At 35.5% G+C, this 16,216-nt stretch overlaps 3 protein-coding genes across 3 annotated transcripts in view; 1 reads left to right on the top strand and 2 right to left on the bottom strand.

The window, feature by feature from the left end:
• Window positions 1-7,788, top strand: part of ca (RCC1 and BTB domain containing protein claret) — a 16,751-nt gene extending 8,963 nt beyond the window's left edge. Inside the window, exons 11-23 of the mRNA XM_018517635.1 lie at window positions 73-254; window positions 341-468; window positions 762-896; window positions 1,729-1,869; window positions 2,269-2,395; window positions 3,096-3,658; window positions 3,829-4,209; window positions 4,387-4,777; window positions 5,102-5,436; window positions 5,773-6,644; window positions 6,976-7,109; window positions 7,193-7,371; window positions 7,509-7,788. Coding sequence (XP_018373137.1) covers window positions 73-254; window positions 341-468; window positions 762-896; window positions 1,729-1,869; window positions 2,269-2,395; window positions 3,096-3,658; window positions 3,829-4,209; window positions 4,387-4,777; window positions 5,102-5,436; window positions 5,773-6,644; window positions 6,976-7,109; window positions 7,193-7,371; window positions 7,509-7,772 — 3,832 coding nt within the window. The 3' untranslated portion in view covers window positions 7,773-7,788. The remainder of the gene's footprint in view (window positions 1-72; window positions 255-340; window positions 469-761; window positions 897-1,728; window positions 1,870-2,268; window positions 2,396-3,095; window positions 3,659-3,828; window positions 4,210-4,386; window positions 4,778-5,101; window positions 5,437-5,772; window positions 6,645-6,975; window positions 7,110-7,192; window positions 7,372-7,508) is intronic.
• A 136-nt stretch (window positions 7,789-7,924) lies between these two features.
• Window positions 7,925-12,698, bottom strand: LOC108767624 (RRP12-like protein). The gene is made up of 5 exons (XM_018517597.1): window positions 9,194-12,698; window positions 8,769-8,954; window positions 8,574-8,687; window positions 8,120-8,279; window positions 7,925-8,030 (listed from the first exon to the last, which is right to left on the bottom strand). The coding sequence occupies exons 1-5, from the start codon at window positions 12,579-12,581 to the stop codon at window positions 7,934-7,936; spliced, it is 3,945 nt and encodes a 1,314-aa protein (XP_018373099.1). The 5' UTR covers window positions 12,582-12,698; the 3' UTR covers window positions 7,925-7,933.
• A 739-nt stretch (window positions 12,699-13,437) lies between these two features.
• mRpS5 (mitochondrial ribosomal protein S5) lies at window positions 13,438-16,098 on the bottom strand. The gene is made up of 6 exons (XM_018517238.1): window positions 15,952-16,098; window positions 15,736-15,837; window positions 15,303-15,653; window positions 14,763-14,993; window positions 14,480-14,679; window positions 13,438-13,906 (listed from the first exon to the last, which is right to left on the bottom strand). The coding sequence occupies exons 1-6, from the start codon at window positions 16,025-16,027 to the stop codon at window positions 13,520-13,522; spliced, it is 1,347 nt and encodes a 448-aa protein (XP_018372740.1). The 5' UTR covers window positions 16,028-16,098; the 3' UTR covers window positions 13,438-13,519.
• Window positions 16,099-16,216: the final 118 nt, after the last annotated feature.

Genomic DNA, 16,216 nt, shown 5'->3' with positions numbered 1-16,216 from the left:
TATATATATATATATAATGTACACGTATATATCATGTAAAATTCCATTTTACCCAAAAGTTTCCATTTTTAGATACTTTTTGTCCACAAATACATTTTACGACGAATTATTAGCTATTAATATAGCTGGTCAAACTTATCTTTGGGAGGTATTACACCACTTGGCTATACAAAGGAGTTTGTACAGTCAAATGTTGGACATTCTCATAAAGGCGATACAAATATTTGGCACAAACGACATTCACTCAAAGTCATGTAATGTATATGCATATTTCATATATACACATACGTCTACACATGCATACATAATGTGTAAGATTTAATATATGTATTTATTTTAGATGGTTTACTCATATGTTTGAGTGAATCTGATTTAATGCAATCAATGTTATTGAATTACGATTTAGCTAAATCTCACATATTATTTGTACGCAATAATCTGCGAGATTCTCACATCTTTGTACTTCAGGTGAGAAATCTTAATATTTCACTTAAGTTCACTTGGCAAAGTTACAGAGATGTTTACATCGCAAATTAAATTATTAATAAATAAGTTATATGTCTGAGAGAAAAATATAAATATCAAGTTATTTTCTCTTTACGTATATAGAATTTGCATAAAAATCAAAGAAAAATTATCTCGATCAAATTAACCAAATGTGAATACTTATGAATTAATGATTGATACATTTCATGGAATCAAAATAGAGCTTTAGATTATCGTTTGAGTATTATTGCTTAACAGCTTGAAATATTCCACAGAGATTAGTAACATTGTACGATCCAACCAATCCAGTATTACGACCTAGATTAATACAATGTAAAGCACGTCATAAAATGGTATCATACGATTTTCGATCTAATCAATGTGATTCTATAGATTCTACGGATAATATTGTGAGTATTGAGTTTCTAACGTATGGAATATTCTTAACACTAGAACCACGGGTCTAAATTAACCCAATCGCGGTAAATCTGGCTTTTTACGAGAGAGGGTTGTCACCATAAAAGTAATTAATCATGATTATTTATGAAGTCACAAAAATTTAAAGCTGCACATGCAAATGCAAATTAACTGGAAAAGAAAAATTATCGGATGAATAAAAAATGATAGAGTCGCGTGATTCTAATGTTAAGATTCGTGCATAATATGAATGATTAGTATTTAAATTATCTGGACTATTTAGAATAATGAGAAATTTTCGTAAATATACATTTTTGAAATTACTAATACCTATATGAAAAAATTATGTTTTTTTTACCAAAATCAAATGTATGCTACTTAAACAAGTTTTTTTTTTTAAATTTGATCTTTTATTACCAAGATATTTTATCATGTTTGAATTGTAAAAAATAATAGAGACAAATAATACTAGAGATAAAGATTTTAATAAGAGAAAATCAAGCGAATTTTGGAGTATTGTGCAGATTGTTTTGAACAATCGGATGTTGTTTTAACTACAAATTCTTAGCCAATTAGATTTTCTAACGTAAGCTTTGATTACTATTTCTTTTTAAAATAATTAGAGAATCTATTTTCTTTACGGAGAAACTTAATTCACTAGAAATTCCTTATTCCTTATAGTTAATTCTCGAAGAAATTAAACTTGTTTTTGTAACTTTCTCATCAAGAAAAGATTTTTTCCAAATCACACAGAGAAAATTCGTGGTAAAAAGAACATCTATTAAAAGATTTTGTATCTTTATTAATGACAAAAATATTTTATAGGATCAGTCTGATACTCTCGTGGAAGAGATAATAGAAACATTTATACTAGTATTGTTGACTCTTATTCATAAGAAACGATTATTAAATCCTAATTCCAAATTCACTTTTTTGTATGACGTACAATTGCCGGAGTTCAGCAAGGTAATTCTAAATCTCTAATTATTTACGTTCTATGTTTGACAAAGAAAAAGTTCTATTCTAGAAAAGCTTTAGTAAAACTTTTATTAAAAATTACAGAACTTGGAGCTTATAAAAATTTTGAAGAATTTTGTTAATTTCTTGTTCTATTCTATATTTCGAAACATCGTTTCAAAATCTTTAGGAATTTTTATTTTCAATGTTACGATATTAGTACACTCTACTCTAAACGTTTGTCATAAAATTTCTTGTAAAGTTAACGAAATCATGTTTGCATCAAATTGCATGACGATAAAGCATGGTACAAAACATTATCTGATTTGAATATTCAAATGTTTGTTGGAATGAGGAAGGATTATGACAGTCAGGTATAACTACAATTTTATACTTTGATGTCAACAGGAATACTCGGAAATGACTATGCATGTTGATTTTAAGAGAAGATCGTTAAGTACTGGATTTTCTCATGTTGCTCTTGTTCGAAATGGTAATATCTATACTTGGGGAAGTTCAGTGCAAGGTTGTTTAGGTATGTATATTTGTAGATTGTTTAAAACGTATTATTACATATATAAATGCTGTAAAATAAAAAATAAATATAATAGTACACGGCAGTTCAAAATACATGTAATGGTATGTATATTAAAAAAAAAAGAGAAATTTTTTTATATGGCCAATATAAGCTGATATAAGATAAAGATGCAAATGAATCTTTCGAATATAAAACTCATACATAAAATTTCATTTTCAATTATTTTCAATCTCTGAAGAGTGTGAGGAAACATGTTTTATAAAAAAAAATTTTTCTATATATACATAAGTACATCTAGAAAAATTTCTAAAAAAATTATAAAAGACGCAATTAGAATTACATGATGAAAAGACGGAGACAAGCAGCGAAAACGATTCAAAAATTATTTTCCTACTTGAGGTAGTCAATCTCAAGTATTGAATCTTATATTCTCTCATATCAAACTGTATTAATTCTGTGAATTTATATATTGACTATACTTTTTCAAGAGTTTATATAGTAACTTTGTTATATTTTTCATATAAAAGTTTTCATTCGTGTATTGTGGAAATTGAAGATGATTGAAGATTGAAACATGTTCTTGCATCACGATCTTATTAAACGGAACGCTTGTTGGCCATTTGGATTCTCCTTATTTGTTAGTCATGTTGAATTTCTTTATGATAATTTGCTTATACATATTATTAATAACTATTAGGTACTGGCTCTAGCGTTTTGCGATATGGGACACCTCATGCCATATGCTTCTTCAAAAGTATGAAGATTGAAGTTTTTAGTGTATCATGTGGGCATTGTCATACTCTGGCAGTTACTAACAATGGAATCTATGCTTGGGGATCTAGTCAATTTGGTCAGTTAGGACTTGGCAAGGTGTTGCAATGTTCAAGTCCGGAATTAGTTACTTCGTTGGCGCAAGAAATTATTGTTGATGCAGTAGCTGGACAGTATCATTCTGTAGCACTAACTGCAGATGGTAGAATATTTACATGGGGTTGGGGTGTTCACGGCCAACTGGGCCACGGCAATACCGACGAAAAAGCTACACCATCTTTGGTCAAAGCTCTGCTTGGCGTAGTCGTGTGTTGTATCAGCGCTGGATATGCGCACACTTTGGCACTATCAATAGATGGTGTTGTATATGCTTTCGGATGTAATATTCTTGGTCAATTAGGAACAGGTGATAATACCAAAAGTTCTGTCCCGATAAAAATATCGTTACCCGATAGGATAACGCTTATAAGTACTGGATACTTTCATAATGTAAGTCAGTAAACACACGTAACTTGTGTTTTATATATGTATGGTATATATTTTTTACGCAACATGATGTTACAATCATTAAAACTGCTCGTTGCTTTTCGCAACAAATCTATATTTTTAACATCATAACAACAATGATTTTATACATGTATTCCGTTCTATGTTTGCAGCTAGCTGTCAGTATTACGAACAAATTATATATATGGGGTGCGAGTCCTCAAGTTCTCAGATTGCAAGCACAAGCGCAAAAAAAGACTCGTATATCAGAGCAACAAGATGCTAATGAGAAAAGGAATAAGGCTCTAGGAGAATTGGAGAAAATACCAAGTAATGCTACAAATCTAAACGGAAAAATAAAAGAAGAATTTTTTAATAAGAAAGATAGTGTACAAACTAAGTCTTCTCACACGGAAACCTTTAATATAGAAACGCAAAAGAAATTCGAAACTAAAAACGCACATTTGAAAGACTTTGATTTGATCGAGGAGAATCAAACACATTTAAAACCATGTGTTGTTGACACAAGTTTGGTGAAAGGTCAAATTAATCAGGTTCGTATATTGTATAAGGGAACTTGAAATTTTTATATACTTGGTTTACGAAAATATTTACTAAAATATGACAATTTATGTATCTTTAAACTAAACGCGTAAAGAACATTACGTTCGTGACGTTAGTAGAAAAGAATCGTGCATACTTTGTGATGTAACTTGTGATCATTTGTGCAGATATCAGTTGGCTGTCACCATAATGCATTAATAACGAAAGATGGCTCTTTATATACATGGGGCCGTAATCTGGATGGTCAAATAGGTAACGGCACGCGACGAGAAGTATTAATTCCGACGCCTTTGTATTATAATTCAGCCTGTATTTTTGCACAAATACCTCCTAGACACAATGATTTTAAAAGAATACAAAATCAATGGGACTTGGACACTGACGCCAAATCGAATTATTCACTGGCAAATAATGGAAATGTGCCTGAGAACAATGGGAATATCAGTGATTCATCGATATACGTAGAAAATGCTGGCATAAATAAAGAGAGAATCAATCCTGTAATTAATGCTGTTGGCGTTGCTTGTGGATATGATTATACAGTCACAATACAACCAGGTTACAGAGAAGCAAGATATACATATTTGCTAACTAAATTATTCATCTTAATGTCAAGACATTTGTCACATAATTCGTTTTGAATCTCTCAAATTTAATCTAATTTAATCGAGTTATTAATTATTTGATATGATATTCTGATCTATTTAAAACACATATAATTGGATATACATGTAATTATACATCTAATTGAATCTTTTTATATTATAACCGCTAGAGCTCTTTTTTTTCTCTTACACAATATATGGTACATGGTTTTTAATAAATATACGGTTTTTGAAAAGAAACAAATGTTGCATTATAAAAATTACATAATTTCTTTAGGAGGTACGGTATTAGCTTGGGGCAATAACAGTAGAGCACAATTGGGTCGCATTCCTGCGAAAGATGCACGAGATGCCGATGATAAACTCGTATTACTGAAATCATCGAAGCGAATAGTACGACTCCCTAATGCGTTGCACGTAGCTTTGGACGTTCCTAGTCAAGTACCTGGTATTTCTACGCCAGTGATATCTTATCGATCTAATGATGTGTTTTCTCTCGCCGGACTTGTCTATCCTTTAAGCGTTATCGAAAAATCACCTGGGGAATTAACGCTTCATTATGTTCTGGAATATTTCTACAGTTTATATAACTCCGCCAATATTATGAAAAAGGTTAGTTGATTGCTTTATCTGATTATTAATAAGAAAGTGACACAACAATTAGAAGAAAAAAGAAAACGTTTTACTCAGTCAACCATTATAGTTGAATTAATATCTTGTGTAAATTATGTTTCTTCCTTCGAAGAAGGATGTTTTAAATAAAAACAAATTTGTACCTATTTCTTCCACTGAGAAGAATGCAACGTGAGATATAAAGTTCTTTTTTTTTTGCAAAATGATATTCAACATAAATTTTGTAGTCAAATATATTAAATTCGAATTTCAGTTTAAAACAAAATATAGCACATAACTGTTATTAAAACTAAGACAGATCTTTTTCTGTTGCAGTGTATTGAATTAGAGAATTATCAAGCTTGTTCTAAAATAGCAGCATTAGAAAATAATGTTTTGGCTGCTTTCACTTATCAATTGAAGATGTTACATAAATTGAGTCTTCAGTCCAAAAATTATTCGGAAATTTCACATGAAACAACAGAATCCACAATCCAGATTAGTTCACAAAATCACGTAGATGTGATGAGAGATTCTATGTCGTCTCAAAATATCCAGAAAAATACTGAATTATTCAATACACAAGTGGAGAAGAATCTCATAGAATCCTTGGAAAACAGCGTTGCTCAAAGCTGGACGAAAATTTCCACAAGTAGATCATTGAATAATTTGCAAACACTAGCACAAGAATTAAATTCTTTCGATTGTCAAGGTGGTTCAGAAGAATTATACAAAACTCGAAAAAAGGACGATTCCTCGAACGTTAATGCAGATCACTCCAACGCCGAATATAACTCTAACGAAGATAAACAGAAATGGATTAAAGATTTTATTTTTAATGAAAATGATTTGCTTCTGCAACATAAAAACGTCACTTGTAATTCTGTGCAAAATACAACTCGATCGATCTTCATGAAATCAATGTTAATTGTCAATGACAACCGGTGCGACGAAAATAAAGAGAAGACTATATTGTCGGACAAAATGTCCTCTCATTCTCAAAAGAATTACATAATTAACGAAACAATGAAAGCATTAAGGTTTTATTTGAAAAGTATCAATAATGAATCAAATACTGTGAAATGTGAAATATTGCAAAGTGCAATTGGTTTTTGGATTGAGCATAAATTACCGATACAATGTTTGGAGAATATTTTTCTCGAACATATACATATCGTTTATTACCCTCTTGGATTATTACTTTTTTGGTAAACAACAGCTTGCTGTAATTTTTTAGTCTTAAATAGCTTATGTTATTATATGATTATGTGTGGAATGTGATATATTTATTTAAAGATGCAGAGGGATTCCAAGACTCGTCAAAATTTCGAATTATTTAGCTGTAATATTAAGCATCTTCCTGAAATAGAGCCAGAAAATGTAAAATATGCTATTTATTATGTGCTACAAAAATTGTTATCTATAAGCTGCAGAAAAAATATGAACAGTTTGGGAATCCCTAATGGCATCGATCAAAATGAGATGAGACAAATCAATAACGAACATCTTCATATTTTTAATTCATTATCGTTTTCACAGTCAGGATGTGATAGAAAGATATTTAAATATAAGCAAGTACGGCGACGAAGAAAAGGACTGGTGCGCGAATAATTTATTCTCAATTAAATTCTGTCTTCAAGTATTATCAATGTTAATGCAACATATCGATGAAGGTTGTTAGCTTGATATTTTTTATCTTTCAAATTACTTTTGAAGTATAATAGATTAGCATAATAACGAAATTGTTATATTTCAGATGACATTATGCCGGAATATATTAAAATTTTCTCCTCTTTAACGGCGGACAGTTACGGAGCACCTTTAAACGGATATCCAGGTGCAAATGGAAATAATAATCCAGAAGAAATGATGGAAGGAACCGTCAATACGATACTTTCCGAAATTGAAGATTCCAAATTATTTGCACATGTCAAGGTAACATTTTCCTGAGATAGTCATCTGTGTGAGTGAGTGAGAGAGAGCTTGTTACAATAATTATGTAGTTGACACTCAATAGTTGGATTGAATTTGCATCGTATTCTACTTAACTTTTTAACGTTAAATTAAAACAGGACCCGGATGCTGTAAATCACTTGCTTACAACGGAAGAAGATAATATGATATTTACTTGCGGACATCACTTTCCAATCTCTCAATACGAAGCAGACGTTATCCCATCGTTGGAAACAGAATTACTAACATCTCCATCTTTGATTCTTCCATGTACGTCGCAGTATTTAGGAAATATGTTATCTCGCACGTCTGAACCAGAAATTATATGTCCTTTGTGTATAATTGGAGCATTAAGAGCAACAACGGCAAAGGATTATGATTAAAGGTATGCTAATCCTTTCGATGTGTTCACATATATCTAAATAAAGCCATTGGGCATGATTGGACGTTCAAATATATTTGATAATAATAATTACATAATATATAATTATGATATATATAGTTAAATAATATTATGATTAACAATTAGGACGGTTACCCATGTTTATCGCTTCCTTCGTTTATTCCGCATACCTGTACGGGCGCCCTTTCTCGCTCCAGAAACAATGCTCTGAAATTTTCCCGCGTTCTTCTTCTTCTTTCTGTAAAATGCAAATGTTCAATTTAATATATCAATAAATAGAAAATTTAAAATACATACAACAGATAGATTAAAATATCTATTATTGACCTTTTATTCAATATCGACCTCGTCAAGGGTACATATGCGTAGGGGTCTGGTTTACCCTTTTTCTTAATATCTCCCCTAGCTTTTGTCGCACGATACTCTGAACCGGGTTCACTGTCTACCTTTCTCATTTTTAACAATCGATGAATACCCGAGCCTCCGGCTGAAATTAAGGAGAAATGCAAAAAGTTGATACAAAATATTATTAGCTAGCGTAACAAATCATTCATCATTTATTATAATAATCATTACAAGGATATGTTTTCTATTATCATTGTAATATTAATTGTAATTACCGACGCTGTTATAGAAATCGCTTAGTCGCGAATTCAATTTCTCATATATCACATTTGTCAAATATATCAACTTAAATTTCTTACAGATTGTCTTTAAAGATTTTTACTTGTACAAAATAAAAAAAGACACTTTTCTTTAATGAAAAAATTTTTTTATTTACCTCGATATTTCGATGTTGACTGGCTCTTCAAGCTCATCACGTCCAGCGCACTCTCGCTATATTTACGTTTTTTGCCAGCAGTCTTTGTGGTCACTACCGAAACGTCATCTTCGACTACAGAAAATAGAAATATATATCTCTCGGTAAAAAACTTTTTTCCATGTCTAAACAAAATAATTATTACAAAACATTTACCGTAATCGTTTTCTGAATCACTCTGAAGGAAAGAAGACTTTCTCTTCTTCTTATTCCTTTCTTCTGTATCGCTATCCCTCTCATTATCATCCCTAATGATGAGACGACCATCAGGTGCAGTCGCAAAGCCACGATCCTTTGTTTTCCTTACTGGAATCTTCGGATTCGATACACCTGGTTGTGTAGCTAAAGCATACAAAACGAGATTGATTACAACAAGATATTAACATTAATTAGGAGTTTTTAAGTTAGTTTTATTCTTGATTTCTTTCTAGTTTTGTCTGTAGACAAAGGATATAGAGACAATGTATTGTATATTGAAATTCAAAATCAACTCTTGATCGACAGAGATTAAAATTCTAAAAATTTAACTTTTTTCGACCAAAGAAAAATGAGTTCGGAGAAAAAAAAATTGAGTGACCAACTTGTGATGTTTCTAGCAGCTGCGGGATCTGCAAGATCGACTATATTATCTTCACTCTCCTGAATCCAAGCGTCCTTTCTCGGCGTTCTTTTTTTGTTCCTCTTCTTTTCTAGTTCGTTTTCCGTGACTTCAAACTCCTCGTCGCTATCAGCTAATATCTCCTCTACGCTTTTAGGTCTTCTCTTGGCGTCAAATCCCTCGTCGCTATTCCGTTCCTGCAGCTTCCTCGCTCTTTCGAATTCTCGTTTCTTCTTCTTTGCGTTCTCTATCTTGTTGATATTTTTCAGTCTCTTGTGCAGGATGACGTCCGAGGCTGGTACCATACTCGATATTGGCCCTATGCCGTACTTCCTTATCATTCTGGTAAAGATGTCTCGTACTTTTTGTCGAAAGTGACGCTTGCAGTCTTCACTCATTCCCGACAGGGCGTCGACTATCCGTGACAATGTTGGTGCCATCACGACAGACGGTATCACGTTGATGTATACCTTTATGTATGACAACGCGGACTCGACTATCTCTCTCGTGGGACTCGTGAGAATCGTGCAAGTGTGTGCCAAGATTTCACTGACGATGTCCGTACCCAGAGAGCCATTATGATGATAAGTAATGGACGCGAGAGCAAGGAGACTAGCGCTAACGTACGCTTGTTCACCGCCCAAGCCTACCATTAACATATCCACGTAGTCTTTGAGATGTTCGGAATTGTTGAGAAATCTTTCAGCAATTGTATTGAGCAGCTGATACGCCGCCTCGCGACACCTCTCGTTGATATCTTTAACGCAGATCACAGCTTCCGGTACGATGGCCTCGAGGAACTTGGTCTTTTCGAGCTGCGGATGTATTCTGACGAGATGCGCCAGACATCGTAGACGCGCTCCTCTGCTCGTCTTTATCACGCTGATTGCCGACGATATCAGCGTGTTTTGAATCTGACGTCGCTGTTGGTGCAGAAACTGTTTGCAAACCTCTTTTTCGCTACCGCATATCTCCTCAAGGAAACGATAAGCTTTCTTCTGCTCTTTCCGTTTGGTATCATCCTTGAGGACCGGCACGCATCTATCATAGTACTTGCTCAATCTGTCAACATCCGTATAGCCGATCAACGCTCTCATCAGATCGTAAACGCTCTCTTTGAAGAAGTCATCCGCACCGGGCTCTTCGAGCTTGCTTTGCGCACGATCGAACAGCTCGTTCGCTAAATCGCTGCTCACGATCGTCATGTAAATCTTCATCGTGTCGAACGCGGCGAGACGCGCTCCCTCCTCATCCGTGCCGTTTGGCTTTGTCGTGTACAGGTTGAAGAGAATCGGCAGATAATTCTTGGCGAAGCGAGCAAGTTCAGCGATATCATCGGTGTTGTCTCGTTCGGTGGTTGCCTTGCTGATCAGCTTTCTCAAAGCTGCCATCGCAAATGGTCTCAGGTCCCTCCGGTCGCTGATAGCTGCACCCAACAACTTGGCGATCAATTTAAAGTTATCCTTTACGTCACTGGCGTCATTGCACAGGCTCGGCAAAATTGACCAGATTTGCGTTACTAAGCACTCGTACGTTTTCCCATCTGTGAGAGATCCCTTAGCTTTCTCCTCGCACCGCAGAGCGAGTGGCAGCAGGACATCCTTGAAGAAGGCGATGGTGCCACCAGTTATACAGTCTTTCAATAGCGGAATCATCCAACTCCGTTTAAGATTGATGGTGTTTTCGTCAATTCGAAGGGGGAGGATGTTCAACACTGCTCGAGGCCCCATAGCCCGGATTGCTGCTCCAATGGCATACTCCGCGTCACGGTTGTGCGCAAAATCGTGGGAATCTCGCAAATTTCCCAGGGTCTTGACAATGTTGACGAGTTCATGGAGCTGCAGCTTGCCGGTAACTTGAAAGAGCATGGCTATAAGGTGAAGAACATGTCGCCAGGCTCCGATATACTGATAGCTCAGAGTCTTGTGCATTATCTCGACTACGCGCCTCATAATGGGTTTGTACTTGCCGATTCGCTCCTCATTTTCGCAAAGAGGCGCTACGCACTCCTGCAGAATGATTTTGACAGTGTGTGATGCACCATTGACGATCTCCATCTTGTTTGATAGCAAGAGCTCAATGCACCTGTTGAGCATTTCCGGTATAACGTAGTAGAATATCGAAAAGACGTCGGAAGAGATTCTTGACAAGGCTAAGTGTGCCACCAGGTTGCAATGAGCCTCCTGCATGACGGCCAACCATGCCAAAGTCGGCTGTGTGTCGTTCACAGACGGTTGATAGTCATAAAGAGCTTTAATGATATTTGCATTTCGCGAGAAAGGTAACGTTGCTTCCGACGGCCTCATGACGAATAATCCATGCAACGTTTGCAAGCAGCACGACGTTATTAGTACATTGTTCAAAGTCATGATCTCCAGCAGACGTTCACAGATGGTCTTTACCCGCGATTCTGGTAACTGATGCGTTATATCCTTCAACAATGTAAGAATGTGCAGTATAGTGGTTATCTCTAGCGACGATCCTTGCTTGCAATCGTTGAGTTGCTTGAGACAGTGCTTTGCGACTTTTTCTGCAGCCGGATGATGAGTCGGTGGCTTCTCGCTCTTCATTATGTCGCTGTCCTTCAGAATGGCACATATCCCGTGCTGGGCGGATTTGCGTACCTTCGGCTTGGCGTGAGTAATAAATGACAACATAGCGTCCAGTACTTGCATTGTCGAGGAATTCACCCAAACTGCAGCCTCCTGCGCTCTCAACAATACTGAAAGACAGCCTATGCAATGTCGCAGAATAAGATGGTTCTCACTATCGACATACCGTTGTAGAATCCGAAGGAGAGCCTGACTCGTCGGGCCAAACTGCAAACTTAGTACGTTTTTGGGTACCGTTCTCAGACACATTCCGAGTAGAGACAGCGTGGCTGCTACAGAGGTGTCATCCTCCACTGTCTCCAAAGTGCTCATTAACGCAGCAAAGTACTCTGTCGAGCTTTCGTTACCACCATTTTGCTTGATAACCTCGGTGACGGCTGCCAACACTGCCAGCATCTCCTTGTGTACGATTGAGCTCGATTGAAAATGACTGAGGAACTTGTCAAACGAAAGGTTGGAACAATTGCTGTAATTAGTGGCGAACGTGTCGTACGTATTAGCCGTCTCGTATACGGTACTTTCCTCGAGCTGATTCTCGTCTATGTCGAGCTTGGCGAATTGCGGCTGAATACCCTGGATAGCGTCGTGCTTCCATAGGTCCTCCTTCGTAATGCCTGGCGTGCCGGAAAAATTCTTGAAAAACATGCCAGTCGCTTGCTCGCGATGTTTCGTAGTCTCCGGGTTGGAACTCGAACTCTGGCCTTTCGCCCATCGTTTCGCCTTCTTTCTACTTGCCAAACGAGGCGCTAACTTGCCCATCTCTTCCTTTTATCCTGCTTTTCGTTCTCTCACTTGGATCTATTTCTAACTTTTCAACCTTGCGAAGAGACTATTCAGAATCAAACAAATCGCTACCTAACCTACCAGTGTCACACGTGCTCGACATACGCATAATCACATAAAACATGAACATACTACTTCAAGGCTCGTATCGCATTAAACTACACTAAAGCAACGATTCAGGCTGGCGTCCAATGGTCACGTTCAGCAGACTCAACTGTTGTGGACCAGATCCGTGAGCACTCGCTGCTATTGGTGTATTCTTCTAGATCATCTAATAGCAGCGAGTGCTCACGGATTCGCTCCACAACAGTTGAGTCTGCTGAACGCGACCAATAAATGGAAATTTACAGCGGAACTAGACCAATCACAATTGCAGAAAAAAAAGCAGAATTGTGATTAGTCGCGCTGTTCCGTTCCGCTGTAAACTTTGCTCATGTGGGACACCAGTCTCGTATTTGGCCAGTGCCTAGTAACTTTTCACTGTTTTACCAACGAGAACATTTTATTTTAATTACTGTGATGCAAGTATGTGAATAAATCCGGATCTACAATAGGTGTTTTAAGCCTTAAGCCGTAAAAAATTGACCAACTACAATCAAATGCGAGGAGAACAATTGATTGTGATTCGTCCATTCCTTATATGGCTTAAAAATCTATTGTAGATCCGGGATAATAGTTGTAAAGCTGCTTTTCCTGCAGCTATTTAAAATTTACAAAAAAATTGTCATATATTTATCTTTAATCTTTCACACACATAAACTCGCAAACGAAGCATGCACCATTGAGGTAAAAATCTTAATATTTAAATGCAATGTGCATACTTCAATATAAGAACATAATCTGATAATGGCTAATCCTAATAATGGCTTTATTTTAAGCATTCGTACATAAAGCATAACAATCAGATACACTCTCTATTCTTCCGTTTCATTGTTCTCGCTTCGCTTTGGCTTAGGAAGCAGCTTTGCTTCCGGATACTTTTCAGTCAGAAAACTATGCAACGCTCCGTATTCTGCCATTAATTTTATCCTCGTTTTATCAAAGTTCCTCACTCGTTCCATTTTTACCAATTTTGTTTGGTACAATGGATGTTTAGTATAAAATGGAGGATATTTCTTTTTTTGCAATATTACTTTGCCACCCAAAACGTATTGAGTAAAATCGAGGTTCTCATTTGACTTCACTTCTTCTGACTTTCTAACTTTCGATGGCGAAGCGACTACTTCTGGATAATTTCCATTTTCTGATTTAAACTCAACCAAGTGTAATTGTTTTTCGTCCGCTAGTTGTTGATACGATTTCTGTAAAAAAAAAATTTCTCGTTGATTGTCGGATAGAGAATAGTGCAATGACTTTTTAACAAATGGCTTTTCGCTCATTATGCATTTTGTAACGCACAATTGTAGCGAAAAATCAATAAACTTCATTTAAAATTAACAACATATATAAAGGACTAAAAAAAAAGTTGTCATATGTACACGTTTGTACATTTTTGCCTGATTAAATAAACTTTAAATTCATCATTAATTATTCATAATTTAAAGATTATGAAAAAAAGTTTTTAAATATAAAAACAACCTGCTCGCTTTGAGATTGACAACTTCTGGTATATCTATCTAACAAATTAAAGAGAGAATGCGCTAGATGATATATTATATTGAATTAAAAGGAAGTTTTCTTCCCACTATCCCTTTATATAAACGCTGTTTATATAAAGGAGATTCTCCAGAAGAGCAGCTCATTATCAGCATGCTCCTCACTCTGATAAAGTGAGCAAGGTTCATGAAACATTGGTACTAGCTATAGATCACAATAATCCGCAAACTCTCTAGCATTATTATATCAAAAGATTTTATATCCTGTGAAATACATACCTGTTGCAATAAACCAATAAAGAAAGCTTTTATAATATGCTGTAAATTTATACAACCTTCTACTTTGGCATACATATCTTTTATACCAATCGCTTCACAGCATACTTTTATCGCACGATGGCAGACAAGTCCGTATCCTTCGTGCATTTTCTTTACATATATCTTTGTGTTTCCAAATTGTGTAAAAAAATCATGTAATACTGAAACAAAGTCACACATAACATAACATTAGAAAGAAAGAACAAGTGAAATACAAGTTTTACATGATCATATTATTTTTTACCAGTATGCTCCTTGTATCTAGAAATATACATCAATCTTTGACCCGCCCTATTCTTAGCAGTTTTTATCGCTGCTTTCTGTATAGGTGCTTTCGCTAGTGCAAATCCAGCTAGACCATTGCTATTTCCTGTTACAACAAATATACTGATGTTGCTCTTGCGTCCTAAATTACCAGTCATATGATTTACAATTTTGCTTTCCAATACCCAAGTTTCAAAGCCATCAAAGGTATCTGAAAGACAGATGCATCATTTATGTAATCTTGACATCATTAGAATTTTGTGTGTGCGTGTGTGTGTGTGTGCGTGTGCGCGCGCGCGTGCGCCGCGCCCGCGCGCCGCGTGTGTGTCAAGAAGAAAGTTGATAAGAGTATTATATATGTATATATAGGATGAATATTAATAGTTAAACTTATATATATATATATATATAGATATATATGTATCTTGTAACTTAACCATATACAGTAATTACATTAATATAATTGTATATATAGGATAATTGTATGTGGTTAGCTATAGTGAATAATAATAACAATAACCTTCTCCGATAGGATCTGGTGGTCCAAATTTTCTGCCGCCAATATGAACACTTGTCCAACCACGTTCTAAAGGTGATAATTTCATCTGCATACGTTTCATTGGACGGATCTTCCGTAGCTTGGCGAGCTTTTCTTCTCTTTCAGGATCAACAGGTAGCTTTTGCTGTTGCAAGAATTCTTTACCTCTAAACACAGGAGTATTGAGACCAGGGAATTGCATTGAAATTTTTCCTACTCCAATTTGCTGACCCTTGTTTAAATCTCTCTTTTTTGTCAAGCCTTTTGCTCTACCTCTACGTCTTCCTGCATTACTGACAGTCGTCACACCCTTCCATAATTCATCCGCAGATTCTGTGAAAGAGGAGCGTGAGAAGAGAAAACATTACAAGCATTTTTTTACCTAAAATATTACGCTCACCAAAACTTTACTCACTATTTACAAAAAACGTCGTATTCCTCGTACTATGTACCAAAGGGATGTGCGTCTTTAACAGATGTGAGTGTATGTAATCAACAGTAAATAAATTATGTGTATCTGTGAAAAAATGTTATATTAAACGTATAGTGAATAGCAAATAAATTGAGCTAATAAATTAACTTGAATAGGATATATGTAAAAAAAAATACGTATTTCATTCACATTTCGTACCATTGCTCACAGATGGAACGTTTCTCGGCGAATTTTTCACAAGTCCACAAACACGTAACAAACACGTTCGAATCATTTTCAACTTTTATTTACATTGATTCTCATTCTTGGACTTCTCGACATCAGATGGTAATAAAACCAAAGAGAAGTCTGAGTTCTGAGAGGGGCCACCTAGTATTTTTCTCTGCTGAACCAGGCTAAACGCGGCAAACGCGCAGCCAATGTATCAAACATTGGAAAATTCATCTCCTAGTTATCTCTATAA

This window comes from Trachymyrmex cornetzi, unplaced genomic scaffold, assembly GCF_001594075.2.
Source record: "Trachymyrmex cornetzi isolate Tcor2-1 unplaced genomic scaffold, Tcor1.1 scaffold121, whole genome shotgun sequence".
Taxonomy (NCBI): Eukaryota; Metazoa; Arthropoda; class Insecta; order Hymenoptera; family Formicidae; genus Trachymyrmex; species Trachymyrmex cornetzi.
This window is presented reverse-complemented; position numbering and strand designations above follow the sequence as displayed.